The 27,324-nt window shown below is 49.7% G+C and overlaps 9 protein-coding genes across 9 annotated transcripts; 5 read left to right on the forward strand and 4 right to left on the reverse strand.

Annotated features, from left to right (window-relative positions):
* Positions 1 to 862: 862 nt before the first annotated feature.
* N7511_004136 (uncharacterized protein) lies at positions 863 to 4,561 on the reverse strand (the record flags this gene model as incomplete). Its single annotated transcript, XM_057126561.1, has 5 exons — positions 863 to 3,625; positions 3,681 to 3,868; positions 3,918 to 4,005; positions 4,063 to 4,195; positions 4,248 to 4,561. The coding sequence occupies 5 exons, from the start codon at positions 4,559 to 4,561 to the stop codon at positions 863 to 865; spliced, it is 3,486 nt and encodes a 1,161-aa protein (XP_056985451.1).
* A 937-nt stretch (positions 4,562 to 5,498) lies between these two features.
* Positions 5,499 to 6,623, forward strand: N7511_004137 (CIA30 family protein; the record flags this gene model as incomplete). Its single annotated transcript, XM_057126562.1, has 3 exons — positions 5,499 to 5,577; positions 5,625 to 5,858; positions 5,929 to 6,623. The coding sequence occupies 3 exons, from the start codon at positions 5,499 to 5,501 to the stop codon at positions 6,621 to 6,623; spliced, it is 1,008 nt and encodes a 335-aa protein (XP_056985452.1).
* A 186-nt stretch (positions 6,624 to 6,809) lies between these two features.
* N7511_004138 (phosphoribosylaminoimidazolesuccinocarboxamide synthase) lies at positions 6,810 to 7,904 on the reverse strand (the record flags this gene model as incomplete). The annotated part of the gene is made up of 3 exons (XM_057126563.1): positions 6,810 to 7,183; positions 7,295 to 7,670; positions 7,755 to 7,904. 3 exons carry the CDS (start codon positions 7,902 to 7,904, stop codon positions 6,810 to 6,812), a joined length of 900 nt encoding a protein of 299 aa, XP_056985453.1.
* Positions 7,905 to 8,103: 199 nt separating this feature from the next.
* On the forward strand, positions 8,104 to 10,720 carry N7511_004139 (putative anaphase-promoting complex subunit Apc5; the record flags this gene model as incomplete). The annotated part of the gene is made up of 7 exons (XM_057126564.1): positions 8,104 to 8,812; positions 8,859 to 8,952; positions 9,002 to 9,416; positions 9,470 to 9,593; positions 9,646 to 9,752; positions 9,812 to 9,948; positions 9,997 to 10,720. 7 exons carry the CDS (start codon positions 8,104 to 8,106, stop codon positions 10,718 to 10,720), a joined length of 2,310 nt encoding a protein of 769 aa, XP_056985454.1.
* A 591-nt stretch (positions 10,721 to 11,311) lies between these two features.
* N7511_004140 (uncharacterized protein) lies at positions 11,312 to 12,716 on the reverse strand (the record flags this gene model as incomplete). Its single annotated transcript, XM_057126565.1, has 2 exons — positions 11,312 to 12,491; positions 12,673 to 12,716. The coding sequence occupies 2 exons, from the start codon at positions 12,714 to 12,716 to the stop codon at positions 11,312 to 11,314; spliced, it is 1,224 nt and encodes a 407-aa protein (XP_056985455.1).
* A 1,311-nt stretch (positions 12,717 to 14,027) lies between these two features.
* Positions 14,028 to 16,045, forward strand: N7511_004141 (allantoate permease family MFS transporter; the record flags this gene model as incomplete). The annotated part of the gene is made up of 7 exons (XM_057126566.1): positions 14,028 to 14,277; positions 14,326 to 14,421; positions 14,481 to 14,686; positions 14,757 to 15,176; positions 15,301 to 15,649; positions 15,738 to 15,918; positions 15,994 to 16,045. 7 exons carry the CDS (start codon positions 14,028 to 14,030, stop codon positions 16,043 to 16,045), a joined length of 1,554 nt encoding a protein of 517 aa, XP_056985456.1.
* A 1,794-nt stretch (positions 16,046 to 17,839) lies between these two features.
* Positions 17,840 to 20,208, reverse strand: N7511_004142 (glycosyltransferase family 2 protein; the record flags this gene model as incomplete). Its single annotated transcript, XM_057126567.1, has 3 exons — positions 17,840 to 19,093; positions 19,146 to 19,865; positions 19,924 to 20,208. 3 exons carry the CDS (start codon positions 20,206 to 20,208, stop codon positions 17,840 to 17,842), a joined length of 2,259 nt encoding a protein of 752 aa, XP_056985457.1.
* Positions 20,209 to 20,945: 737 nt separating this feature from the next.
* N7511_004143 (glycoside hydrolase family 12 protein) lies at positions 20,946 to 22,153 on the forward strand (the record flags this gene model as incomplete). The annotated part of the gene is made up of 4 exons (XM_057126568.1): positions 20,946 to 21,246; positions 21,303 to 21,358; positions 21,412 to 21,830; positions 21,880 to 22,153. 4 exons carry the CDS (start codon positions 20,946 to 20,948, stop codon positions 22,151 to 22,153), a joined length of 1,050 nt encoding a protein of 349 aa, XP_056985458.1.
* A 1,546-nt stretch (positions 22,154 to 23,699) lies between these two features.
* Positions 23,700 to 25,169, forward strand: N7511_004144 (uncharacterized protein; the record flags this gene model as incomplete). Its single annotated transcript, XM_057126569.1, has 2 exons — positions 23,700 to 24,174; positions 24,241 to 25,169. The coding sequence occupies 2 exons, from the start codon at positions 23,700 to 23,702 to the stop codon at positions 25,167 to 25,169; spliced, it is 1,404 nt and encodes a 467-aa protein (XP_056985459.1).
* Positions 25,170 to 27,324: the final 2,155 nt, after the last annotated feature.

Consider the following 27,324-nt stretch of genomic DNA (forward strand, 5'->3'; position numbering starts at 1 on the left):
TCTTTGTTGGACTTCAATATCAATATCAATATATCAATATTACTTGCATCCATCCAGATACTATTCTCTGCTTTAGCTGCCATTTGTCATATTCGTATTCTACTATTTCTTCTTCCTCTTTTTTTCTTCTTCTTGTCCTTGATAACACCATATCCTCGTATTCCTCGTTCAGGGCAGACAGACCAGCAGATGTGGAGAGTTGCAGCCCGTTAGCACGGGAGTATCCGTCCGCCCCCCACTTCCAGCAAACTTAACCCTACTTTCTCGCATTAAGTTAGGTTAATATCTCCTATATTCCTCTGCAACAGCATTCTCAGTAGCATAGCACTGGTCAACCTCAATAATTACCTGGGGCACATTGAACAGACTCCAGCTTCGAAGACGACTACAGATTAGATTATCAGGGGTATGGACAAGTTAGTCTGCGACGATCCGAAGGGGAAGGAAGTCCTCTGGTTGTTAGGCTGCATTATTACACATAATCTAATTTACTTCGACAACTACAGAGTAAAAGCGAGGATCTTAAAAACAAGAACAATTGCATTCCAAATCCCGTTATCAACCCCAGTCCATTTTTTTTGGAGGTTTGATCTTTTCCATAGTCGCTCACGCTAATCATAACAATTAACAAATAGACTGTGGGGGGAGAATCGCAACGACAGAATAAGAAAATAAAAATAGGAATGAGAAAAGAAAAGAAAAGAAAAGAAAAACAGAAAGAACATAGAAAAATCAACAACAGTACAAGCAGATTGGGACCTAACTTATAACATGAAAGAAATAACAATAGAGAGGTCAATATGATCAAGCAAAGCACATATTCTCTGTCTTATTCAGGTCTCCATTTGGGTTCAATGTTGGTTTAGTGATCATTCCATTCTCCGGTCCAGACATCGATCGGCTCTTTCTCATCTCGGGATGAAGCAGACGAGTCATTTGTGAGAGCAGAGGTAGCAGGAGGAGAGTGTTCATTGTTGGTGGTATCTTGAGTGATAGCATCTTGAGTGAGAACATCTTGAGTGGCAGTCTCGTCAGGAGTATGTTCGGTAGGAGCGTGTTCAGTAGGAGTCTTCTGGTTGGAGGTCTCTTCATTGGCGTCATCTGGATTGGCATGTTTTTTTCTTTGTTCATCCTCCATCTCCATGATGAATTCCAATAACCACGGCAAATTTGTATTGATTTCTCTCTCAGTTGCCATTTTCATAACGATCTCCTCCATACTGTATTCCTTGGGCATCATTTCTTGTGGCAGAGGTGTGCGGTTTGCAAAACGCTTGCGGATAGTTTCCTCATCTAGGAGTTCCTCTTCACGATTTTGTTCTGTTGTGACGTGAACCTCTTCTTCGTGGTTGGGAATTGGTTCAGATGCTTCCTTTGCCACTTCTGACATTGCCTCCTCTTCCTGGTCCTTGGTCTCCTCAGAGTCCTCATATTTCTCCACCTCTGGCCCATCTCTGTCATCCTCTGGCTCCTTTGTTTCTTCCGCCGGCTCGTCCTCTTGCTTTATCTCTGGAGCTTTGCCCTTTCTTTCGACATTGTCTTGTTTAGTCACTGAAGCCTCATCATTGGCCCTAGCATCTTCCTCTTTTTCTTCTGCTTTTTCCTCCACCTGCTCTGTCTCTCGAGCTTTTCCCTTCCCTTTGAAATCCTCCTGCTCCCGTTCCTTCCCCTTTGTATTGTCCCTGGCTAATTTGGGGACATATGAGGCATCTAGCAGAGCGGAGGAGGGCTCTTGCCCGAGCTCAGCGGTAGTGGAAAGCCCTCGGGGTGAATGATCCTGGGACTCGATGTTGGTAGTAGCACTGGGTGGCTTTGGGGGAAGAACTGACTTGTGTTTGTGCGAGTCAACGGAAGTTGGAACGGCTGATCTCCACGAGGATGCTGTAGCAGAGTACTTGGGATATGATCCGAGAGGCTCGGCTGCGATGGGTATCTCGAGGGCAGTTGCTTCCTTCGGCTCGGTTTGCGCCGGTGTCTTAAGAGCTGCCAATGTAGAGGACTCAGCCTTGGCCGGGGAAATACTGGTTGAAGCACTGGTAGTAGCCGACGAAGAAACTTCGGCCCTGATTGTTTCGGTTGGAATGTTGGTGGCAGTCGAGGCAGAGGCCTCAGACTGTGCTTGATCCTTGGTTGCGTTTGAGTCCATAGGGTTAGTATTAGCTGAAGTCTTCAGACTAGCCTTTTTTGCTCCATATGCAGCTCTGTTTGCATGCAGGGGAATACTGGGTATCAACTTCGGCTCATGTCTGACAGGAGTAATGGAACCGCGCACTCCTTTTTTCTTCCGATCAACAACCTGCTCAGCATCAGACGCGGCGGCCGGTCGCTGCTTGGTTTCCGCTGTAAGCTTTGTCTCCTCTGGGGTTTCTTCTTTATTCGGAGCCGAAGCTTCAACAACGGTGGTGTACGAGGTCTGGATAGGCTCGCTCACAGCGGTCCGCAGGTCATCTTCTGTCTCGGTATGGAGAGGCTTGACAGTAATGATTTCACTCTCAGTACGACCAGACTGACTTGGAGGGATATCGGAACTTCCATCACCACCAGGGTGCACAGGAATCAGACGAGGAGCCTCGGAGTCAATGATTGGACCCTGACGCTTGGCTCGCTCGCATCCAGTTTCTTTAGGGGTGCTGTGAGCAGTGCTATCACTGCTGGATCGGCGAGTGTCAGTAGCCAGTCTGTGCAAGTCAGGCAAATTGCGAATAGGTTGACTTTGGGTGTACTCATGCTGAGCCCCATGGCCAGACGAGGGGTTGTGCCAGTCATTCTGCATACCATTGTATCCATTGACAGTCATGTATGAATTTGGGTAGTATGGTGGTGAATGATGAGGGGGATGGATGTCGTGCATTGGTTGACTGGACACGATGAGAGGACCAGACAAGAGGGGTGCAGAAACAGGACCCGTGTTAGTCATTTGAATGTGCTGAGGCATATGCTGTGGCAGAGGCTGGGGAGGGAAGCCGGGCTGATGGGGTACAATGAATGGGTAAACAGGTTGGAAAGGCTCGTTGGTGAGATATGGTGCAGGCGGGCCTTCTTGGAATTGCATCTGAGGGCTGAACATCATAGGCTGAGGAACAGCGAAAGGGCCTGGAGCTGGGAAGCCCATGTTTGGAGGGCCCTGGAAGTTCATTGGCGAGTTTGGTTGGAAACTGCCGCCGTTGGCATAGCCATTGCCAGGGAAGGCATTGGCCGGGAAGTTGTTGACCGGGAAGCCGGTGGGAGGGTTATTGTTCATGAAGCCATGACCATTGTAACCGTTTGAGGGTGCAGGGCCGTTGAAGTTCTGATGGTTTTCGTGACCGATGGGATATCGGTTACCTCCATGGTTATTGCGGGTATTGCCTCCACGAGAAAACTGACGACCACCTCTCTGACGACTGTTGTAACCGTTGTTGTTGTTGCCGTTGCCGTTGCCGTTGCCGTTGTGATTGTGGTTGCCGTTGTGATTGTGGTTGCCGTTGTGATTGTGGTTGCCGTTGTGATTGTGGTTGCCGTTGTGGTTGTGGTTGTGGTTGTTGTATCGCTGCCCATTATTACGGGGTGGCATTTGGCTACCAGCTCGCCTGCCCTGATTACCCTCCATGATGGGACGCAGGTAGAATAGATCGTCGGTATAATCCTACTACCGTGAGCAACCAGACTAGTGAGAGAGAGAGAGAGAGCAATGAACATACCCTGATGGCTTCCTCGAAATCGAAGAGATAGGCAAAAGTGACGCAGGCTTCCACCAGAAGCTGGCCTGCGTCAACCGACTCCACTAAGTTGAACTTCTCAATCGTGCCCCAGTTGTTGCAGTTGAGAGCAAAAGCAATATCAGACTCAGTCATGGACTCTCCGGAATGATGGCCAATGATGGCAGAGCCTAGTTGAAGTCAGAGAAGATGAAGTGGGAGATGAAGGAAGGAACTCACGCTTGCAGTACGCAGGTTCAACCCGCAGTGGGCGCTCGTGCAGTGTGAGTCCAGGGTGTTCGATGGCCTTTGTTGCGGACTCGGGGTTCTGATCATTCGATCCTTGTCATTTGGCTGCTCTCTTACTACACTAGGGTTCACTTACATCAAAAATCACAAATGCTCCCGGGATCGGCTTCAGTTTGCCCTCCCTGACCTTGACCCAGCACCGACCAAATTGAGAGAATGTCTCAGTGAGGCCTTCCTCTGCCGTGGGAATATCAAGCTTGGTCGAGATACTCAAGTGGTCTTAGTATACTTCCTGAACGATGGCGAGCAAGGGACACTCACTTTCCAGCGAAAATAGTACACGTGTGGTCAAAATAGCCCTGGCAATTCTTGGCTGTAATGACTTGCTTGAAGCGATCGACTCGTCGAGGATATCTCGGCTGGTAGGAGTTTTCATGCGACTTGGTATGTGATTCCGGGGTTTTATGTCCGGCGGAACTATGATCAGGAGTAAAATGATCAGGAGGGCTAGGGTCACCATGGAACTCTTCGACAATGCCATTCTTCTGAAGATCAGGTCCATTTTCAGAGATACCTGGCTCAGAATCACTGTTGCCGGACTCGGGAGTCATGGCATCAATGGCGACGTCTCCCATGGCCGCGTTTGATATATAATATATCCTCTGGCGGAAGCTTTTCTTCTTCTTCTTGTACCGCTAAACGAGAGTGTTGCTAAAGCGCCAGTAACGAAAGAACCAACGAAATAATCGGGAAACAAAGGCGTGGGATAGATGAAACTGATGGTGTATGAACAGACCGTGAGAAAGAGAATATAGAGAAATGAGAAGGGAGGCACTGAGAACCCTCTATCAAAAGGAGGGCCCTTCATGGACCAGTCAACCATAGATCCCCACTATGACTCCTCTGATGCTTTCAATCGAACTATACAAGGTTTTGTTGGAAATCACAAAGCCATGTATAGAAGGATCGGCTAGGGCCCGAGAGGGCATTGTGACCTTCAGAACTCTCATAGAGTTCAGGTCCACCCGAGGAATATAAAAAAACAGCCCTTTGATTGGCTCTTAGTTGAATGTTCAGACTGTGCTGGATGTCGGCCCCAAGCCATGTATCAGGTGAGAGGTACGGATCAGAATGTCGTCAGTAGACGGCATCTAGATGGTCGTTAATTAGGTTAGTTCTACGAGGAAGCTTGTTTGCCACTCTCTGAAAGTATACTGCATTCATTCTCGGCATCTGCTATCTCTGATTCATATTCAAGATCTTCTATATACAGCATGAAATGAACCTCAGGATTACTGAGTGCGGTAAACCCACGATAGTACCAAGGAAATACAATAAGATTATGGGGTCGCCGAGCGACCAAGAATGATTGAGCACGACAACTCCAGAGGAAACGAGCAAGAGACTCAATTCCGAGGAGTAGAGGGGAGATGGAAGTATTTATAGGAGGAAAGGGAAGAGAGGTAGTGATGTCAGGCTTATCTTATCGGATCAGTTCACGCCATTTGCCGGCCGACGGCATTTCAGCTCCCCGAACGCTTGAACTGAACTCTCCGTTTCCAACTCCGCAAAATGCTCCCAACAAAACGCCTGGCCCAAGGGGGCTTTTTCAGACGTAGTGCTGACGAAATTGGTCGCCTATCTAAAATTGGTAAATCACATTCAATCACAAATCGCGCAAAACTAACAGGGAACCAGCTTGGAACACAGAAGCCCTCTCCACACCCACGAAGCCGTTCTCGATTCTAAACTTTGAAGATGAAAGCACAGTCACAAGCTGCAAGACCATGGCCGACCGTGCCGTAGGAGGGTTCAGCACCGCCAGCTTAGACTTCGAGTCAGCAGACCCTTCAACCAACACACCGGCGCACGCGCGGTTCCATGGCACCATCTCAACTAAACTCCCCGACAGCTGGCGAGTCGAAAGGACTGGTAAGTTCGCAACCCTGGGCCGAAGGCGGTCACAGAGCGTTACAGATGCTAAATACCGGCACTTGCACAGGCTACGCCGCCTTCCGCAATCAAGACAGAGGCCTTTGGCTTTTCGGTCGCCTATTTTGGGATGTCGATCCATACGCGTATTTGGCCTTACGAATCAAATCCGATGGTCGACGATACACCGTTAACGTTCAGAGTGACTCCATTGTCGACACGGATATCCACCAGCACAGGCTATACACGAAACACCACCGCGTGCGCGACACTGTAGCTCATAATGACGACCCTGAGGCAGTAGACGAGCTCTACCCCGAAGGGGCTGTGCCGGCCGCCTTATCTGACGTACCGCCCCAATCCACAATCCTGTCGTCATCGACTAGTACGACGACATCTGGGGGAACGGGATGGGAGACTGTTCTATTGCCGTTTAACTCTTTTGTGCGCACAAACTTTGGTTACGTGATCGAACCACAGACATCGCTCATGCGCCAGCGCATTAAGAGTATTGGTATTGGCTTGACGGATCGGGTTGAGGGACCGTTTGATTTGCGCATTCACAAGATTTGGGCAACTAATGGGATGAGCGAGGCTGAACATGCGGAGGAGCTGCAGATTTGTGGTGCGGATGCCTTGCCTATCGATGAGGGTGTTCGAACAGGCTGGGTTGTAGAGCCTGCGCCAAAGCTCGAGAAGGAGCAACCACAACAGAGCCCTAAGGACAAGGGGCTTAAGGGGTTGAAGGGGGAGTGGGATGAGTGATCTCAACAATGTCTGCTACATCTGTACATTAACCCCCGGCGGGATCTTGGCCTTGTTACTCTCATTTAGAGCCACAGCATAACAATTTGGATATGAATTGTACTTTCATTTCATTCTCACTCATTCAAGAAATACATAAGGCGTAGATTCGAGGAATATACTCGATGAATATCATCTAGTTTAGTTCTAGTTACCACCAGTGATCTTCTCCCAGGCCTCCTTGTACTTCTCGGCGGTCTTGATAGCAATGTCCTCGGGCATGCGGACACCCTCCTTGCCCTTCAGACCCTCCTGGACCAGCCAGTCGCGCAAAAACTGCTTGTCGAAGCTGGACTGGCCCCGGCCAATGGCGTAGGAATCCTTGGGCCAGAAACGCGATGAGTCAGGGGTCAAAACCTCATCGGCGAGAACGACCTCGTTAGTCTCCTCGTCAACACCAAATTCGAACTTGGTATCGGCGATGATCACGCCGCGCTCGAGAGCGTAAGCGTGGGCAGTCTTGTAGAGCTGAATAGCCAGCGAGGCAACAGTCTCGGCATGTTCACCGAGGATAGCGGCAGCTGCAATAAAAAAGCAAATGTCAGTTCCTTGAATCTACAAACACCCACCAATACTCGACAGTAGACCAAAGGCCGCCTTCGCGGATTCGTCCAAGCTGTTTGTATACATACCCTGGTCAGGATGAATGTTCTCATCGTGCTCGCCCTGCTCAGCCTTTGTGCTGGGGGTGTAGATGGGGCCGTCAGGGAAAGCTTGGCTCTCCTGCAAGCCGGCAGGAACCTTGATGCCGTGCACAGTACCGGCCTTCTTGTACTCGCTCCAAGCCGAGCCGGTGATGTATCCGCGGACAATGGCCTCGATGGGGAGAATCTTCAGCTTGCGCACCTGCATGCTGCGGTTCTGCAAAACGGGGCGCAAGGACTCCGGGATCTGGGGAGGGAGGTCGAGGGTAAGGAAGTGAGTGCGCAGGGAAGGGTGCGCCTCTTTCAGGGCGTTGAACCATGTTCGTGTGCAGAGAGTGAGGAGGACACCCTTGTTAGGGATACCCTGGTGACTGCGTTAGCGACTAGTTCAACCAAGTTGTCTGGGGAGAGCATCTCAATTGCAATTGGACTCTGGTGGGGGTTGTACATTCTCCATGATCACATCGTAGGCGGAGATGCGATCGCTCGCAACGAAGAGGAGGGTCTTGTCGTCGATCTCGTAGAGGTCGCGGACCTTGCCTCGGGCAATGAGGGGGAGGGCACCCTGCAGGTCAGTGGTAGTCAGAGCTTGAGACATGGCGAATTGTGCTGAAGTGCTGAAGTTCTGCGTCATCGTCACTTTTTTCCCGAGTTTTGGCGGGGTCCCGATTGCGGCCTCGATTGCGGCCTCGGTGCCTCGCTGCCTCAGGCGACCATCTATATCGCAACGCGCCCTTGAGAAAGCTCATTGTTGATACACAGGAACTGCGGCATGGCACAGCAGTAGCGAACTCAAAATGACGCGTTATCTGACTCCCTGGAGAGTCTCGCTGCTGTGTCTGGTCACTCTCTACACGGATGGCGTTGTTCCTAACTCGTCTGCCATCCACGTCCTCTCGTTCTTGACCGCGGGCCTATTTCCGCTCGACCCTGCCGATAAGCAATGGCAGGAGCACTACTTGCCGAGCATTGTAGAGCTTGAGGCCTGTCTCGCGGGTCATGAGTCCTCTGTTCCCGGGCGCTCGCTCTGGGACCTGTTCCTGAAGAACCTGTGGGCTCTCGACTCCATGGATGCGCTGGAGACTTTCTTCAGCGATGTGATTCCGTCTCTGTTGGCCAAATCGCGCGATGAACAAATCCAAGATAGGGATAACGGGCTTGCTCCGGAACCCGAAGATCGCATGCGCTTGTCGAGGAGTTCGCCGTTGGGCGCGTTCGTGCGCAGATCATACCTTGAATACACGCGGTTACAGTTTCATGACTCTGTCAAGCTCTGGACTGGCTTTGTCAAGTACCGTCTTCCGACATACAGCTATTGGTCACGGAGGCATCGTCGGGCTGAGGGAAAACTGATTGATGCCAATCTTCGTGCCTTGGGACTGGATTCTACAAGCTACTTGTCACAGGTGGTGTATGGCAATATCGAAGATGATGAAGAGGCTGAGGGCGTAGTCAGCGTCAAAGATGCAGAAAGGCTAGTCGAGTTCCAGGTCGGCGAATTGCAAAGTATGTGCTTCTCTGGTGTGTCTCGAACACGCGCTAATAGATCCAGGGATGGGAGGCAGAGTCCCGGACGAAATGAGAGCTCAATTGAAGCACATCATAACCTCGGAGTCAACAACACCGACGTTGATGTACTATCTAGAGTACGTGCCCGTAGGACAAGGCGCATAGATCGTGGCTGACAACATCTAGATATCTCGATGCATGGAGGGCCGGAGACTACACATCAGCCTTTGATAATCTGCACCGGTACTTTGACTACACCATGCACACAAATCTTGATCGCAGTGCGTATCAATTTGCCCTTCTGAACTTGGCAATCATTCAAGCAGATTTCGAGTGCTTCAATGAAGCCATTTCAGCCGTGCAAGAGGCGGTCGCAATTGCTCGCGAGTCGCATGACATGAACTGCTTGAATTTCTGTATGAGCTGGCTCTATCACTTTGGCAAGGCTTTCCCCGAGCAGATGCGCGAAGTGCAAAATAGCGGGATGCTGGGCAATGAGAAGGAAGGTCTTGCGTTCCTCAAAGCCAAGTCCAAGGAGACTGATATGTGGTCTTTGATGAGTACCACATTGCTCAGTGAGGCGAAGTTGGAGATGCAACAGGTATGGATCTCTTGTTACCTTGAAGATTGATTGAGGATGCTAATCTTTACCAGGGAGAGAGTCTCGCATCGATTGTGGAAACTTTTGTGCGAGCATCTCATGTCAACGTGACAAAAGCCCTTACAACACCTACGGGTTCATATATGCTACTACAAGGTTCCATGTATGCCCGGATAGGTATGAAGATCCACAGCCAATTTGGCAGTCAATATGCTGACCGCAGAAATAGGAGCTACTCACCTGTCTTGGCTGAATACCGAGGTGTTCCGCGAATGCTACTTAGAGGGCCAGCCCCATGACGACTTTGTCAAAACCACATTCCGAAACTGCCAAATAGTATGTGAACGTGCTGTGCTATTAGTCATTTACAAGACCGGGCTAATTACTTCCTACAGTTGGCACAAAAGGGCAACTACAAGGAAGCCTTTGCACGAATGAACAAAATCGAGCCAGAGAAGCTACGAGCGTTCAAATACAACAATGCCTGGACCTACTACTCCGGACTGTTACAACTACAACGACAAATTTGCCGGTAAGTACTCCACGCCAATTGCACCACACACAATCTAACACACGACAGTGACGACAAAGTAGCAGTGGAACACATCCTCTCACAGCTCCAAGCAGTCCAACTCCTCGACTTCGACATGCGCCTCCTCCTAGCACTCCACTCCATCGAATTCACCATCCGCCAAGGCGACTACGGCCGCGCTCTAAGAATGGTCGAACAAGCCGCACACGCCATGCAGCCCGAAAACTTCGACGTCCACTCCCAAATCAAGCTCCTTTGTCTAAAAGCCCAGATCCTCGGAAAATCCGGACAGCCACAGCGCGGGTTCTCGCTAGCAATGCGCGCAGCAAACATCGCCCATCGCTCAAAGATCCTATGCGACCTCTGGGCCGCGATCTGCACATTAGCCACCGTGCTACTAAGTCTACATGAGTTTGAAGCCACAGGCGAGCTGGTTGAGAGCATCATGCCCCAAATCCTAGAGACAGATGATTACGCCCTCATAGCGCAGGCGTATTCGCTCCTGGTCGATGCGAATATGGGCATAGCGGGTGAGTTGTGGAGACTTCAGGGGCGGGACTCGACATCTTCAAGGAAGGAGTATGTTAACCGGGCTCTGGGGTATATCGATTCGGCGTATGATCACTACGAGGAGATTGAAGATATCAAGGGCCAGACGGAGATGATTTCTAAAAAGGCTACTGTTATGCATCTGACGGGTGACCCTGTCTTGGCTAATGATTATGCGGCGAAATATCTGGATTTGCGCAGACGACGGGGGACTGAGGCGTGATGTATCAGTAGCTTTTATGCAGGATTAATGAACACTCATCTTTATGTCGTCTAAGCGGTGGAGGAATTAGGCAATTATTAATGTTGAAGCTATCGAACCCTGAAGAAGTGATTGCAGCTTTGCAGTGCATAAGAGAGGTGTGTCATGCATTAGCTCTTTTTGGGTTGCCGTAGCGGCGTTTAGCGTGAGGCCAGTGATGGACTATAATGCACCTCGATCGTGTTTCATCTATGATATCTGTGAATTAGCACGTAAGATTATTTCTCACGGTGTAAAGTAAACCGGAACAGTGGTTGTTTCATGCTCAATGCTCGGTAATATTTCTTAATGATAGACTGTACGAAAAGCCCTAAAAGCACCTAGTTAAGACATTCCATACTTGAGGGTTCGGTTTGAGTGGTAATTTATGTTTGTTTTAACTATTTCTGTACAGACACAGCTTTGTATTCACTTTCAATATACGCCAGCACCATTCACACATTTCAACAAGGACATAATAGTAAAAGAATTCATTATAAAGTAGAATATACATCGCATCATCAAAGTCAGAGTCAAGGAACATATGCATACCATACAGCGGCTCTCCCCGACTCAATCCACATCCCTCCACCCAACAAGAAACTCATCCAACAAATCATAATTCGCCTTCTCAGTCCTCTGTCTCAAAAGCTCAGCCCCAATATCAAACTTGGCATCCGCCTCGGCCTGCTCTTCATCCGAAGACTCACGACGCCTAATAGCATTCGCTTTCGCACTCCTACTCCTCCCAACAAAAGATGTCTTAGGCCCCGGCATATCAAGTTCAAAATCCACCAAATCAGACCCAAGATTGATCTTCGGCTGCGGATCTCCTCCATACCCCCTAGGACCACGAGTTGAACCAAACATCCCATCAAATGCCGAGATCTCATTCCCAGAGTTCAAATCGTGATATTGCCTAGGTGGGTATTCAGGCGATTCCGAGCCAGAGATCGTATGGTTGTCACTGTGTTCCATGGACTCGTAACTCTGCGGCGACCAGGGCTGCGACTGCCGCGGTCCATCTTGGACCCGATCCTGATGTGTGGCTATCTCAGCTATATCCTGCTGATCATGATCACGATCATTATCATTATCATGGCCATCGTCCCGGTCACGGTCACAGTCACGGCCACGACCTCCATAATGCCTCCGCGTACACCCATCATTGAAAAACTCCTTCAACAACAAACTCAACTGACAAAGTCTCTTCATCTGCCTCGGAGGCAAATACTCCTCATCCTCATCCCCTTCAACAGCACTGATCTTCCTCTTCCGCCTCGAACCATCGCGCTGCTGTTCCAACGTAGAACTCGAGTTCCGCGCCACAATCCCCTCCTTGGAATACGAGGCCTCGGGCGAGCCTCCGCGCTTGATATCCGCCTCTAGACGAAGTGTTTCTTCCTCATCATATGCAGTCGCGGGCTTGAAGTCGATGTTGTGGTCTATTAAGACTTGCTTGAGATATCCGACGCGGCTTTCAAGGAAGGAGACATAGCTGCGCGGGAGTTCGCGCTTGGTGAGGGGGTCGTAGCCGACACAGCGGGCGCCTGCTTTTTCGCAGGATTCGCAGCGTGGAAGGCGCTGGTCGCAGCGGTGTTTACGGAGGCGGCAGCGATTGCAGGCTGAGACGTTGCGGAATGGTGGGGGGTAGGGTTTGAATGTGAATTTGAAGTTGAGGTTGACGTTGAAATTGGAGAGGGTCGTGTGCTTGGGGTCTGGCGTTGTCTTGGTTTGGAGACTTGTGTTCGCGCTGTTTGGGGTTTATATTGAGTCGGACTTGGGAGATGGTTGGTCCATCTGCTTTCTGGGAGGGGAGATGTTGGAGATGTATGGTCTAGCATTGTGATAGCGGGTTGAGTGAAGAGGACAAAAAAGAAAGCATTCGAGAGAAAAAGGCCATGAATATGGAGCTTGGTCTTTTGTTATCAGACTGGGAATAACTATAGCTGTTGAATTCCGAAATGACAGCGTTCATAGTGGGCGATAAGGTTCGAATTCCGATTGAACTCCGGGGGGCGTTTGGAACTCCGAGACATTCCGCAAGTTGCGATCTGCTTGAGGGACTGGGCCTAACACGGTTAGTTTAGATGCTGATCGGGTGAAGCACAGTGTTGCTGATATGGCTTTGTGGCTGTCAAGACCCTCGTGAATTCTTCTATGCTGTTCAAAGATTTCAGGGCACTTCTCTCCCCAGTCTGGATACTCCAGAATGCCTCTAGAATTAAAAAAAATACCATGCGTATTAGCTAGGCCATTTCAGGCTTGCCAACGAGCATGGACACACTCGGCTACAGTACACTAAGTGGACTGCGTGGGGGCACTAACACGTTGGTGTTGCATGTGGATCGGAGGGGGGAGAGAGTGCTCCACTATACACTGTAGAATCGAGGACATATGAAGGTCAGGAGGCTCATTTATTTCCCGCGGCAAACTAGAAGCATCGAGGGAAGTTAGCTCGTATTGCAGTAGTTTGGGGAAAACATGGGGAAAGGGGAGGAAGACGCCAAGCTTCGGGGCGGGGGCACGGTTCGTCACTTGGCAGGCGGGGTGAATTCTTATAGATCTCCGTTCAACTTGGAGCTGGTCTGGGTCGGCATATGGCTCCAATCGGATCAGACGTATTAGGGGGTCATTTGGGGACGCCGGTCAATGGAGAACACACCGTAGTTTGGTTATCTGGTTGACAGCTTTCTCAGGAGATACAAGAGGAACCAGAATTTGAGATGAAGTGATATGAATCGAACGATTGAACCAACCAACCGTCATATACTCCCTCCTGGTAGGGCTGGGGTATTAGAAACAATATACCATGGAACAAACCGGATCAAACGGAACGGATACCTCGGGGACCAGACCATATAGCATCGTAGAACAGAGCGGAAACCAATATCCCACGTACTCCAAAAGATACATGCTCTCATCGGAAACTCAAATCAAATAAAGCTTCCCCAAGCCTTCATCCATGGGTATGGGGGAAGCACCCGCCCCCGCCGATCTTTACTCCCATTAAGGATTCGACGCCAATCCGCGGGGCCCCAGATAATCTCATTCGCAGTTCTTGGTCAAACGATAGAAAGCCAACAACGTATTCTCTCAGTTAAACCGTCTCCAATTGTCCAGGGTACTTGTTTCGAAAGCTATATAATGCGGCCACCCCGACCCACTGTATCCATGATATCATTCAGAGTTACATAGTTCATATTCCTGATTTGGCCCCCAATCTCCTTCTCAATTACCTTCATTACCTTTGAATCATTCTGCGTCGTATATCATTTCGTGCCACATTATGGCACAAAACGACACGGACGATGCGCGGGGTGTTTCCACCGCCGTAGACTTGGAAATGACCATGACGAACGAGAATCCTAAATTGGTGAAACATGCGCCCGATGCAGATGAGGCTATGAAGGCATTGGAGGAGATGCAAGGTGAATCCATTGAATTAGACGAAGCGACAAACCGCCGCCTTGTGCGTACGATTGATTGGCATATCATGCCCATTATGTGTTTCGTCTATGCGATGAACTTTCTCGATAGTATGTGATGCACTATCACCAGCCCACTTTCTTACAACTATGTCCCAGAAACCACATTGTCTTACGCCAGTATCATGGGCCTCAAAGAGGATCTCCATCTGATCGATGATCAATACCAATGGCTTGGTAGCGTGTTCTATTTCGGTGAGATATTCAGCTCCACAAGCATGAGAATCCGACATTGATATATATATATAACCCAGGCTATCTTGCCTGGGAATATCCAACAAACCGCCTCCTACAACGACTCCCCTTAGGAAAATACTCCGCAGCATGCATAATAATCTGGGGTTTAATCCTGAGCTGCTTCGCCGCAGCAAAGAACTACCCAGGCGCAATCGCCATCCGCTTCTTCCTAGGTGTATTCGAAGCAGCCGTCACACCAGGCTTCGCACTCCTCACATCCCAGGTAATCATTACAATCCCCTCCCCAGCCCTCCATCTATTCTCCCACCAAACTAACACTAACACCTCGAAAGTGGTACACCCGCACAGAACAAGGAAAAAGAGTCAACATCTGGTACAGCTTCAACGGCTGGGGCCAAATAATAGGCGGACTGGTAGCCTACGGAATAGCAGAAGGGTCGCGAAAGCACGGGTCATTGATAGCGCCCTGGAAAATCGTCTTCCTCTTCACGGGCCTGCTAACAATCGCGCTGGGCTGTATTTTCCTCTGGATCGTACCAGACAGCCAACTGAACGCGCGCTGGCTGAAGAAAGAAGATCGCATCCTGGCCATCGCCCGCGTGCGCGTCAACCAGCAGGGAATTGGAAATAAGCATTTCAAGTGGTACCAGGCGCGCGAGGCGCTGCTAGATCCTATGACTTGGGCATTTTTTTTCTTTGCTCTTATTGCTAACATTCCGAATGGGGGAATTACGAACTTTTTCAGTCAGTTGGTGGGTTCTTTCTATATCCTATTTCCTATTTCCGAGGCTTCTTTCTGTTGTTCTCTCTTTCCATGGAAGTATCTGTCTCTATGGACGAGCTAAGCTGACGGTCCCTCTCTGGTTCTCGTGCTAGATCACGAGTTTCGGCTATACGCCTGAACAGAGCCTCCTTTACGGCACGCCGGCAGGCGCAGTCGAAGTAGTCGCGCTATTAGCAAACGGTTTCATGGGCGACCGAACTGGCCAGCGAATCCTGTGTAGTCTTGGTGGACTCTTGGCAGCAACTATTGGCGTTGTGCTGATTGTGGCACTGCCACTCGAGAACAATATCGGTCGCTTGATCGGGTATTACATGACGCAGGCATTCCCGACTTCATTTGTTGCGCTGCTGTCCTTGATTTCGTCGAATGTGGCAGGGTATACCAAGAAGACGACTGTTGCTGCGTTGTATCTTATTGGGTATTGTGTTGGGAATATCATCGGTAAGTACTCACATCAACGTAGGGGTGTTGAGAGATGATGGATATGGGATATGGATGTGTATGCTGATGGATGGATTGTGCTATACAGGTCCATTAACATTCCGCCCTCAGGATGCACCGCGCTACATCCCCGCCGAGATAATCATCATCTGCTGCTGGGGCGTGTCATTAATGATCCTGCTTTATATTTGGTGGTGGTATAACAAGGAGAATCGGCGCAAGGCCGCTATCATTTCTCGCGCTGATTATGTGCGAGTCGAGGGTCGCGAGTAAGCCCTACACCTCCTCTCCTCCATCTAACTTTATCGTATTGTTGTATTCACTAACCAACCTCTCTTCCCAAGGTGGATGGATCTTACAGACCGCGAGAACCACGATTTCGTTTATACGCTGTAACGGCACTTTACTTGTATTGATACTGAACCCAACGTTAACTTACAGCACGTCTACGTCTCAAATACGTCCACGGTTACGTTGACAGTGACGATAACAGCGATCCACTAAATTAAATAAATCCATGCGATGCACATGCGATGCACCTACGCTGGAATGGCTTTCCTCTGTACAGTATTTGCTAATATTGTGTCCCGTCCCGTTCCAAAGATAGGTGTAGATGATGACGCGGCTGGATATGTATTTTCCCTGCCATACTGGATGTGCGGTCAGGATATATTTTACTTTGCTGCAAGTTCAGAGAGATCTACGCATACATATGCAGGGAAGCATGGTGATGGGTATTTCTTGCCGTGTGTGCAGTGTGCAGTGTGCAGTAACTTAAAGCTTGAGGTTGGACATATGCATGCATACTGTACAGTATATACCTAATACGGTCTGCCAGCTTCAGGCATAGGATGAGACACGTGACCAGCGGGACACCTTCCCTGTTCTTATTGTATCCTTAAGTTAACTCTTTCTTTCTATCATTATCAAGCATTGATCACCGCTGTTTAGTTCTCTACTGTAATAAATTCCCCTCTTCATCGGACTTCATATGTAATAATCATTCCAACACCAGCCAATCCAACGGTACAGACCTGCTGGCACCTGCCAAATATTCAATTCTAGATACACAAGTTGATTCAATATGGCGTCGGAGTCTGGGATTTATGAAGGGCAGAAACATCGTGCTTGGTTCTTCCCATGCCCTTCGTGGCGGTGAAAAAGGCCGTAGCTACCACGCGCTCTAGAAAATGGACTTGAAAGCATTTCGACGACCTAGTATTACTCTTTTGGATATATGGCGATTATATTAAAGAGAATCAAACACCAATCTCGCCGTGTGCTTTCACCACGGGGGAGCTTGGTTAGCGAAAAATCAGAACGAACTGAAAGTCCCCTTATATTGAAGCCTACGTACGTATGGCTTAGTCTAGCGGAGGGTGATGTGATAGTAGAGCTTGGAAAATAAGTCCTGACTTCCTAGGGTCTAAGTGATATAAAATAAACACGCGACTAACACCAGCGACTAAGCAGCGCTAGTACCCGGGGCCTACTCTGATAAGGTCAAGGGTCACCCCTAGCAGGGAATAAAACACTAGAGATATAAAATACCAGAATGTGCAAAAAACTAACTGGAAATACAGTACGGAGTACCGATGCACCGTACGAATAAGAATTAACCTAAAGATGAACAGCAACACCGCATAATCGTGCTTATCAGAGACAGGTCAGATGGCATGGATACCCAGGCAACGTAACGCGCTGCGCCCCTACAATAACCGCCGATCAGCACGCGATTGGCGGGAGAGTGGGCATTAGCCATGCAAGGTCAACAAAGTCTACATAAACAATCTCAGTATCGCAAAAAGTAAACAACAGATGTATCCATTTGGCCGATCTCTCGGATGATATCATGTAAGGTAAAGTTATTTATATAAAAAAAGTGATTTGATTTACCCGGTACCAATTGCATTGGGAGGGGTGGGCAGATCAACATCAGATGCAGAGCCAAAAGCTTAACGCCACCGAACCAGATCCCGGATTGTTCTAGATACACATAAGGAGAAGAAAACATCAAACCCAAGCACGTCTGGGGGGTAACAGAGAACTGAACACTCTGGGATGGAAATGAGATAGAAGGAGAAAAAAAAAACACCGCATAAGATTGGACCATGTGACACGTTAGCTATACAGATAGATTGCAAAGGTGTACCTGGGTCTGGAACTGGTAGAAAATCCAGGTAGCTAGGTTTAGAAGAAGAAGGAGTAGACAAAGACCAAAATGGTTGCGATGGTTGCAACTGTGTACTCGAGTTCGAACCATGCGGCTTGGCCGCCGAAGGCGATCTTCTTGCTCTTCTTTGTTGGGTGGGCGACACCGGTCTTGGGATCGCGGGTGAGGAGGTCCTCACGCTCTGGCATGGTTGGCGGGTCGATGGCGTAGGAGACCGGTGTCCAGAGGGATGTACAGATGAAGAGGAAAGTGAGAGGGGGCCAGAAGGCGTGCGTAATCAGACACAAGATGATATCTCTGAAGCCGGAGTTTTGGGCCCAGCAGCGGTAGGAGGAGATCACCACTGCCACGAGAGTGACGTACACAAATGCCAGATGGAAACTGGCCATGTAATTGAGAAGGATGACGCGGAGGCGGACAAACATATTCTTGGACTTTTTGGCATCGCGCTCATTGAGAGTGGAGCCGAGGGAGCCGGTGGGCTTGAAAGCTTGTGTTTGACCACCGAGCCAGGTGGGCAGGAGGAAGGATCGAACGATACAGAGGGCAATGTAAGGCGACATCCACAATTGATACCGGGAGCCTCGCTGACCAGTGTGGTAGCCGGCGGGGATGAAGAGAGCAAACTCGCATAGACGGTTGGAGATAGTTGCGGCGAAACAGGACCAAATCAACCAGCGGAGCTGCTCTTCGGTTGCAAACGCGACCAGGCGCTTACCCCAGAGGAGAATGATAGGAATAGCGAAAAGCGAAGCGGTCAGGAGCAGAGTATACACACTGAGGGTGGCGTAGAGGAATCCGGAGAATCGCTGAGCGACAGTCATCTGGCGAACGGCATCACCGAACAGACAGAACTTGAGCTTGGCAGCCGTGTCCACAGTACCAATAGCCCATCGCGTACGCTGCTTGAGATGTCCACCAAAGTCCTCGGGGACGGTACCAAACTGAAGCGGTTCGTGCACATAAGCGGTCTTCCATCCTTTGCCAAGCATCAAAGTCGAAGTTGCGACATCCTCAGCCAAAGAACCAAGCGGGAAGTTGCCGATCTCTTCGAGAGCCTCGCGTCGAACGATATAACCGGAACCAGTACACCAAGCCACACCGAGCGCGTCCTTGATCGGCTCAATAACATGCACGAAGAAGTCCAGACTCTGCGCCAGGGGATCGGACGCAGGGGTATTATAGAAGAGCTGAGGCGGGCATGCAAGGGCCATCTTGGGATCCACCAACAAGTGGGGTAGAATCGCACGAAGCCAGTCTTGTTCGGGAATCTGCGAATCGTCAGAATGTCAATTTGAATACGGGCGGGAAATTGGTAATTACCATGTCGGCATCCAGCGCAGCCATGAACTGGCCTGCACCGCCGGGTAGGAGAGTAGTCTGTTCCAGACCATAGTTGAGGTTACCGGCCTTGAAGTGGTGGGGCTTGCCGGGGATTTTTTCACGGGCCATATAATAGACGTTCGGGTGGGTGGCAGCGAGTTGGCTGCAGGACTCTTCCAGAGTCTTGGACCTGGCGTCATCCAAGATAATGATGCGGAATTGATCGCGCGGGTAGTCCTGGTCGCAGGCACCACGGACAGTATCAAGAACGACTTCGTCTTCCTCTCCGCAGCAGGTAATGAAGACGTCAACAGTAGGGCAGTCCTTGCCGGTCAAGCGCAGCTTTGGGCGGCCACGCTTCTTCAAGGCCAACATGGTCCAGCAGTTGTGCATAAGCGAGGGAATAGCAACGGTGATTTCAATGGCCACGAAAACCCAAGCTCCGGCGTACGAGACCTGGGCTATGTTTTGTGCCATGATGATGCATGCAATGCGCAAACCGAGGTAGAACAAGTAGATACCCGTGTTGGCGAACGTGAGGAATGGGACCAGAGCGAAGACCCAACGTTTCCATCCTTTCCAAGTTTCCGCATCGTCTCGATCGTACAGACGAGCAATAGAGCCTGATTTCACCCAATCCTTGGCGAATCCGGGGGAAGCGGGCTCGGTCACGAGGGGAGCCAGACTCATGTGGGATTCTCCGACTCCATTCTGCTGGTACTGTTCATTGATCGATTAGATGATGATCAGGTGGGAAGGTCAAGATTGGGATGCATACCAGCGTGGGAGAGGCCGACCGTGACTCGTATGGTGTTCGCGAGTCCCAGGGTGTGTTTGGCAGGGAATCCGAATTTCCAGAGGTGCGCGTGGCGGGCTGGAGCCACGCTTGCTGGCCATACTCATCTGTAGGGAAATGGCCCGGTCGGACCGGAGTTAATGCTCTTGCTCCTGGAGAGTAGGGAGTATATGGCTGGGGATGTTCGAAGCTGCTGTTGTTGCCATAGCCTCGATAGACATCCATCTCAACCTTTTCCTGATCGTCATGGCCATAGCGTCCTTCCATGGTGACGAGACAAGGCAGTAGCCTTGTACTTGAAGAGCAGGATAAAGTAAAGAGGAATGTTCCCAAGGGTAGATCCGAGGTATGTAACGAACGTGGTCCAGCTGGAGAGGAATGTGAAGAAGGAAGAAATCCTCTTATCTAAGTAAATCGAGGTAAGACTTCTAAGCCCTGAGACTAGCGCAGCCAAGCACAGGTACACTGTGGGCTCAGAGTGGAAGTGGAACCGCATGCGGCGAGAGATGTGATACGCCTACAAAAATAGATTACCATGGTTTTGGCTGTATTCTGGGGGTATTCCGCTGGGAACGCGTAATTTTCTCGGGTTAACCACGGCGGTTACCGTTTGCGGGTACCTTGCTCGGTCATTTTCTGGTTATTTTCTGTAATGGGTATTGTAATCAACCAGGGTCTTGCTTTTTAATTTCAGACTGGAACCTTGAATGGACCAATCAGAGACTAGTATGTCGATCAATATATGGAAATTGTGCATCGGGTAACAGCGTTGCATGTGCCGTTACGGTGCCTGGCCTGTATTGTTCCTGTTCCACCTTTTTCATTGTACAGTAAATTGTACACAAAAAAAAGTGGTTTCTTATCAGGTGGCTCAGGTGGATTCTGTCTTAGTCTCGATCGTCCACACCTCCACCGTCGATTGCCTCTCAAATTTCCTTCTTCACCTTGCTTTTGCTGGTTGCTTGCTCTGTGCTATTTGTTATTGCTCTTTGTTTGCTAGAAAGATGGTATTTGGAGTCGGATTGATCGTCAACGCGGTCCTAGTGGCCATCCCGGTCGGGGGCAGCGTTGGAGCTTTGATGGGCATCGATGCCCACCGCGCAGCAACCGGACAGAAGCCACTATTCACTGGCGGAAACACAGATGATAGCACTACACCAGGGGGTGGAGGTGGAGGTGGAAGTGGAAGTACAGGCGACGGCGGCAATCACAACAGTACCACTCCGGTCCATGGCACACAAATGACAGAGTACTGTGATCTCTCATGGGGAATTACACCACCGTCCAAGACCGAGCAATACACCCGTGAGTGAATCGACCCGAATGATGCGAATGATGCGAACAATGACTGACAACCCCAGTGAACCCTAACCAATGGGGTGTGACTGATACTACTGTTGGAAAGCTGTGTATGAATGTACGTTTCTCCAGCTTCGACTTGATCAACCGGTTACTAACAATCTGTCACAGGTGACCACCTTCAAGAACGAGACCTATCCCACAAAGACTGCGCCAGAATTCAGCGTCAACTGGAAGTTCGATGCTGGACCAGAGACTCAGCCTGTGCACGCCTACTCCAACATTCGGGTCGATGATGTCTTGCCATTGGCTTTGGACTCCATGCAACAGCTATATCTCGACCTACACTGGACATATGGAAGTGGTAACGCTTCGGTCGAGACTACATCCAGTGATGATCTGACAGCTGCCAATCTCAACACCAACGTGGCCATCGATATGTTCTTGGACAGTGACAAGGCTAAAGCAGAGAACGGCACTAATGCCAAGTACGAAGTCATGGTGTGGTTTGCGCAAATTGGCGCTGCCACCCAGCCCATCGGACTCAAGAACAAATCCAAGGCCACCAGAAACTTGAATGGAACGACATTGTAAGTTGAATGCCGAGGTTAACCGGATGCACATACTAACAGATTCCAGCGAGCTCTACGCAGGCCAGAACGGCGAAGGACAGAATGTCATGTCTTGGGTTTCCAAAGACGCTGTCAACGGCGGTTTCACCGAGAAGTTCACGGGTGACATCTACCCTCTCATCACCGATCTTTACTCGATGAAGTCTGCCGACTTGAACGACATCGAACCCCCCAGCAAGGATGACTTCCTGGGCAGTTTGGCTTTCGGAACCGAGGCCTTCTACTCTGATGAATTTGTCACTTTCTCGGTGCCAGAGTACAAGATCGACATCCGGACTTAGTTCTGGGTTTGTAAAGTAAATTATTATGAGCATTGTGCTTTTGGACATGAGCGTTTACATGAATTGATAATTCCATTTCTTCATCACTGTATTTACTGAGTTCCCCTTGTACTGGAATCGCCTCAAGCAAAGAAAAAAGTTACCAGATAAAAACCGGTTAAATAGTTACATTTCCTATAGAGAATCACCACGCTTTGCATCGTCAAAAATACCATGACTGTTTCCGGCGATGACAGCGTAACCTCCCCCCGCAGTCCACGTTACAGACAGCAATGGCACCATAATTACCACAAGCACCATGCAGGACAGAATCAATTACTGTACCATTCAATAGTCATGCTGTCATCAAAACAATGCATTATCCATCATTAGTCTGACTCAAGCCTTTCACCTTCAAAGCGTTAGCTGAAACCCAAGTACTATACACCAGCCAATGAGACCGCCGAGCAATATCAGCACCACACAACGACATTAACCCCCAGTCCGCGTACTCACCACAAGCCAATGTCCTTCCGATACAGATCTACGATGTCTCAAATTAATCTTTGTCGTTTTACCCTGTTTAACGGCGCTGCCTATGATATCCGGCTTCCCGCTCCTTAGGTGCGGGCTATGATGCTGATCGCCCCCGCAATTTCTGAATCACTGGGAACCCTTGTCTTACTTTTCCAGGTTCAATGCGATCACAGTGGATTAGATTTCCCCTCTCCCTTCGTCTTAGAGGCGGGGACGGGCTGGCTGGTTGATGTATATCATTGCCGGCTTGGAGGGATGCGCCGGGGGACCAGTTCTTGTTATCCGAGGTGTTCGCGCGACCGGTTTGGGTCGGGGTTTGAACAAGTTTTTTTTTTCCTCGATACCTCTCGTTTTTGAGCCTTTCCATTTTTTTTTACAGAATGGTGGGTTACTGATGTACTGACGATACTACCGATTTGTATAAACAGTATTATTCTCGGTTGATATATAACCTGCAGATTTAGCCCATCTCGTGTGTGCGTTGTTACTGTGGCTAACCATGACTGCGCTGTCGGCAAATATAGACGCCACGGAATTGGCTATGCTGGGCTAGGCTTGAATTTGTTGAGTCATCACGCCAGCAGCACGCTACTGCAGCAGATTCCGATGGGCTTTGGCATTAATCTATTTATCACACCATCGTGCTATCCTGGTGACTAGTGGCTGGTCACTGGTCGCTGGTCGATGCTTCTCACAGATCCGGCGTGCGCGAGTCCAGATTTGGGTTAAGTGGGTTTGATATGCATATCAGCTTCCAACTGCCCTCTATTGACACTACACCCCGTCCCTTTCGCCTCAACACACGATGAATTGCCGAATTTGTGTCGAAGGCGAATTAAAGAATCTGGTTCCGATGTGTCAAACTTTGCGGCTCTCCCCTTGGCATTGAGCACGACATCTGCAGGACCCACAATGCACGTTTTTTTTATCAATCTCTATTGTCCTTCTTTTCTTTTCTCTTTCTTTGCCATTCCCTTATTGTTTAATATCACAAGGACTCAGATCGGAGTCTACGAGTCTCGCGCTCATCATGTCCACCGAGACCGTTCCCGCAGGCGAGATCGAGCATGAGTTGCCTCAGACCCAGATGCGCCGTTCGCGCTGGTCGTTCTTCAGGTCGATCCCCTTCCAGATCGCAGTCGCGAGTGGTGTGTCCTTCACCGCACCTGGTATGTGGGATGCGCTGAACAACGTTGGTGCTGGTGGTGCCGCTGAGCCCTACGCCGTGTCCGCGGCCAACGCGCTTGTCTATGGTCTTTTCGCCGTTGTGTGTGTTGCTGCTGGTGCGATCAACAATCGCATTGGTCTTCGTTATGGTCTTGTCATTGGTGCCATCGGATACCCTATCTATGGCGCTGGTCTCTACACCAACAACTACTCCCCTACCACTTGGTTCATGCTCTTTGGTAGTGCGCTGTGTGGTATCTCTGCTGGCTTCTTCTGGGCTGCGGAGGCTGCTATCATTATTGGTTATCCCAGTCCTAGCGAGCGCGCTTTCTACCTCGGTATGTTCTGTCCTTGTCCTCGGACTCCACTCTTTACATCGGATCTCTTGAGCTAACATCACACAGCTATCTGGCAAACAGCCAAGGCAGCCGGCCCAATCGTTGGCGGTGCCATCAGTCTCGGCCTCAACGCCTCGACTTCCGGCAAAGGAACAGTCAGCGCTGCAACCTACATCGTCTTCATCGTGATCATGTGCCTTGGCCTGCCCATCGCACTCTTCCTCAGCCCTGCCGAGAAAGTCCAACGCAAAGACAGATCCGCAGTCATCGTGCACAAGCAGGAAAGCTGGGCAAAGGAGTTCAAAGCCGCCTTCAAGTTGATCGCAACGCGCCGCGTCCTCCTCCTCCTGCCCGCCTTCTTCATCAGCTACTTCTACAACGGCTTCCTCTCCACCTGGCTGACAGACTACTTCACCGTGCGCTCGCGAGCCTTCTCCTCATTCTTCACCAACTTCGCCGGAATTGCCTCCTCCTTCATCCTAGCAGGCCTCCTAGACCGCCAATCCATCTTCATCAAGACCCGCGCCAAGATCGCTTTCTCTTCCATCGTGATCATCCTGACAGGAACCTGGATCTGGGCGACAATCCTCCAGAAGCAGTTCTACGATATGCCCGAACCACCCCTGTTTGACTGGTTCACTGGCGGATTCGGAAAATCCTATGCGCTGGTCTTCTTCTGGACATTTGGTGGTCAGGCATTCCAGCAATTCCTCTACTGGCTCATTGGCCAATACAGTACGGATCTGTCCTCGCTTTCTTACCACTGTGGTATTCTGCGTGGATTCGAGGCGCTTGGTCAGACTGTTGCGTGGGCTATGCAGTCCCAGGGTAATGCCAACCATTTTGTCAGCATTGGGCTTAACTTTGGTATTACCCTGTTGGCATTTGTTCCTACTTGGATTGTGCTCAATGAATTGGAGCATAGCCATGAGGTGCAGGTTCCTGTTGAGGAGCAGACTGAGACTACGAAGACGGCTGATGATTCTTCGGCTTGATTGAGCCTTTGATTCCAGCTCGGAGCTTAATGCTTAATGCTTAATGCTAGTTGGTGCGTTGCTTTATATTGCATCGTTCTCGGATTTAGTTCTTGAGGATGCCTTGTGTTTGCTTTTTTGTTTTATTAGATATATACCCCCCCGCGCTCATACTCAACGCCGAGCCATTGTTAAAAATGTATAAACTTTCAACAGCTATTTTTTCCATCAATTGCGTAATTCAAGACTTCTGCTCTAGACAAGATGGATTATCCAAGGTGTCAACCTCAAGGTGCCGGAGGATATGAGCCACACGTAATAGCCGGGGCAAGAATCTCGGAAAACTCGGCGTCACAGCGCAACAGCCCACCGCACGAATTGATTTTCTAGAAGCCTATAGAACAAATACGCGCCAAACACTAGTACGAACCAGAAACACATAACCTTACCAAGTTATCCAATTCAAAAACCCGTGCCAATCCATACGCCGTCAAATACTGCCGAGGAATACGGCGTTGGACTGTATACGAAGAACTTCTAGAAGCCCGGCGGAACAGCGCCTCAAGCGCTAGTACAGTCCAAATACAGCACCGATCGACCAAATAGGTAAGTATAGCTCCCAAACTAGACGAGGCTCAGGTCACGCGCAATCAATCCACGTGGTTTCGAGCCTGGAATGGATCTGATATTTACCGGCACGCTTGTTCGTCCAGTACAAGCGCAGTAATTGATACCGAGGTAGGGCTAGAATGTGGCGGAGATTTTCAGTCTCGAGGGTCCACATTCCGATCTGAACGTTAAATAACTTAAAGATACTGTACAAGTACACTGTCGTTGATATCGATCGCAATATCAGATATACTGTAGCCCAAGTGCCGTGTCTCACATTAGTCCGCGCCCCAAATTCAGAAAAAGTCAAACCAATGAATGATCTACAAGTTCAGCCCGAGCAACTGCAAAGGTGAATAAATGCAGCCTAAACCCAGCTATTTTTAGACGAAAAACGTTCGCCGTTCGCCCCACTCACAGAGACGCGCAATACCGTACATCCAAGCCCTAACTTCAGCCATGATTTTGTAGCTGTGTGTGTGTATTGTCACAATTCATGCATCAGCAGATTCTGCACTCTGTTTTATTCGAATATCGTACTGTATCTCGACCCCCAGCCACTCGAACGGGTGGCAGGGGACTTGTGCAGATACGCGACAGGGTATCTGCTTTAGTTCGCATGACGTTACGTGATTGGCGTTCATGTATGCGTTCTCACAAACCACTACTAGTACTATCACATGTGCACAGTGTACAGTACAGTGCACAGTGCACAGCCCATATGCATATGGAAATCGAATACTGGACCTGGAATAAAATCTGGTGTGATGGCCAATTGGATGTCGCCGGAATCAGCGGGTGTGAACGGACTGTCCCGGCTTTCTGGAGTTGGAGAATGGGGAGATTTGCATTGTAGGAGAAAGGTCAATTTGGAGGGTTCGAGGGTTGGAAGGTTGAAGGATTATTCAAGAGAGTATAAGGAAATGGAGCAAACATGGCATTCCCTGTATCCTTTTTCCCTTCAGGCGCAGGTACTGTTGCACGGGGCCTAGAGACCGGAAATGAGTCGCTTAAATCTCGAGGTTGCCACTTGGTTCCTTGGGAGCGGAGAGACATTACCAATGGGGTGTATTTTTCAGGTCTGAATGGAATTGACTTGAATTAACCTAAACTGAATTAATCCGAACTCGAATCAGTGGTTATTCTTGTCTGCAGTTCGGGGCTGGTGACAAGCCGTGTTGCGTGGCTCGTGGCTCAAAACCATCTGCCATCTGCCATCTCCCATCTTTGCCTTGTCATCTCCTCTGGTTTCTCTCTTTTCCTCCCTCTTCATTCTTTTCGAATTGAAACTTGAACAGCCATTTGATTCTCATTGTCTAACTTCATTGTACTACCGTCTCCACCATCTTGAACGGACCCCTCAGTTTGCCTTCCCCCAAAACGTGTCTCACATAGACAACTTGCGGACACAGACATAGACACAGACAGAGACAGAGACACAACACACAACACAGTCCAAACCCAGTCCACTAGACCCTTTCACAGTTCATCCTCGCTGTCTACGCTTGGCACCTCCACCCACTCCACAGCAGATCACAGCCGTTTCAGACCTTGCCTTGATCTCGGA

This window comes from Penicillium nucicola (assembly GCF_028828085.1).
Source record: "Penicillium nucicola strain IBT 29836 chromosome Unknown utg000003l, whole genome shotgun sequence".
NCBI classification, from domain to species: Eukaryota; Fungi; Ascomycota; class Eurotiomycetes; order Eurotiales; family Aspergillaceae; genus Penicillium; species Penicillium nucicola.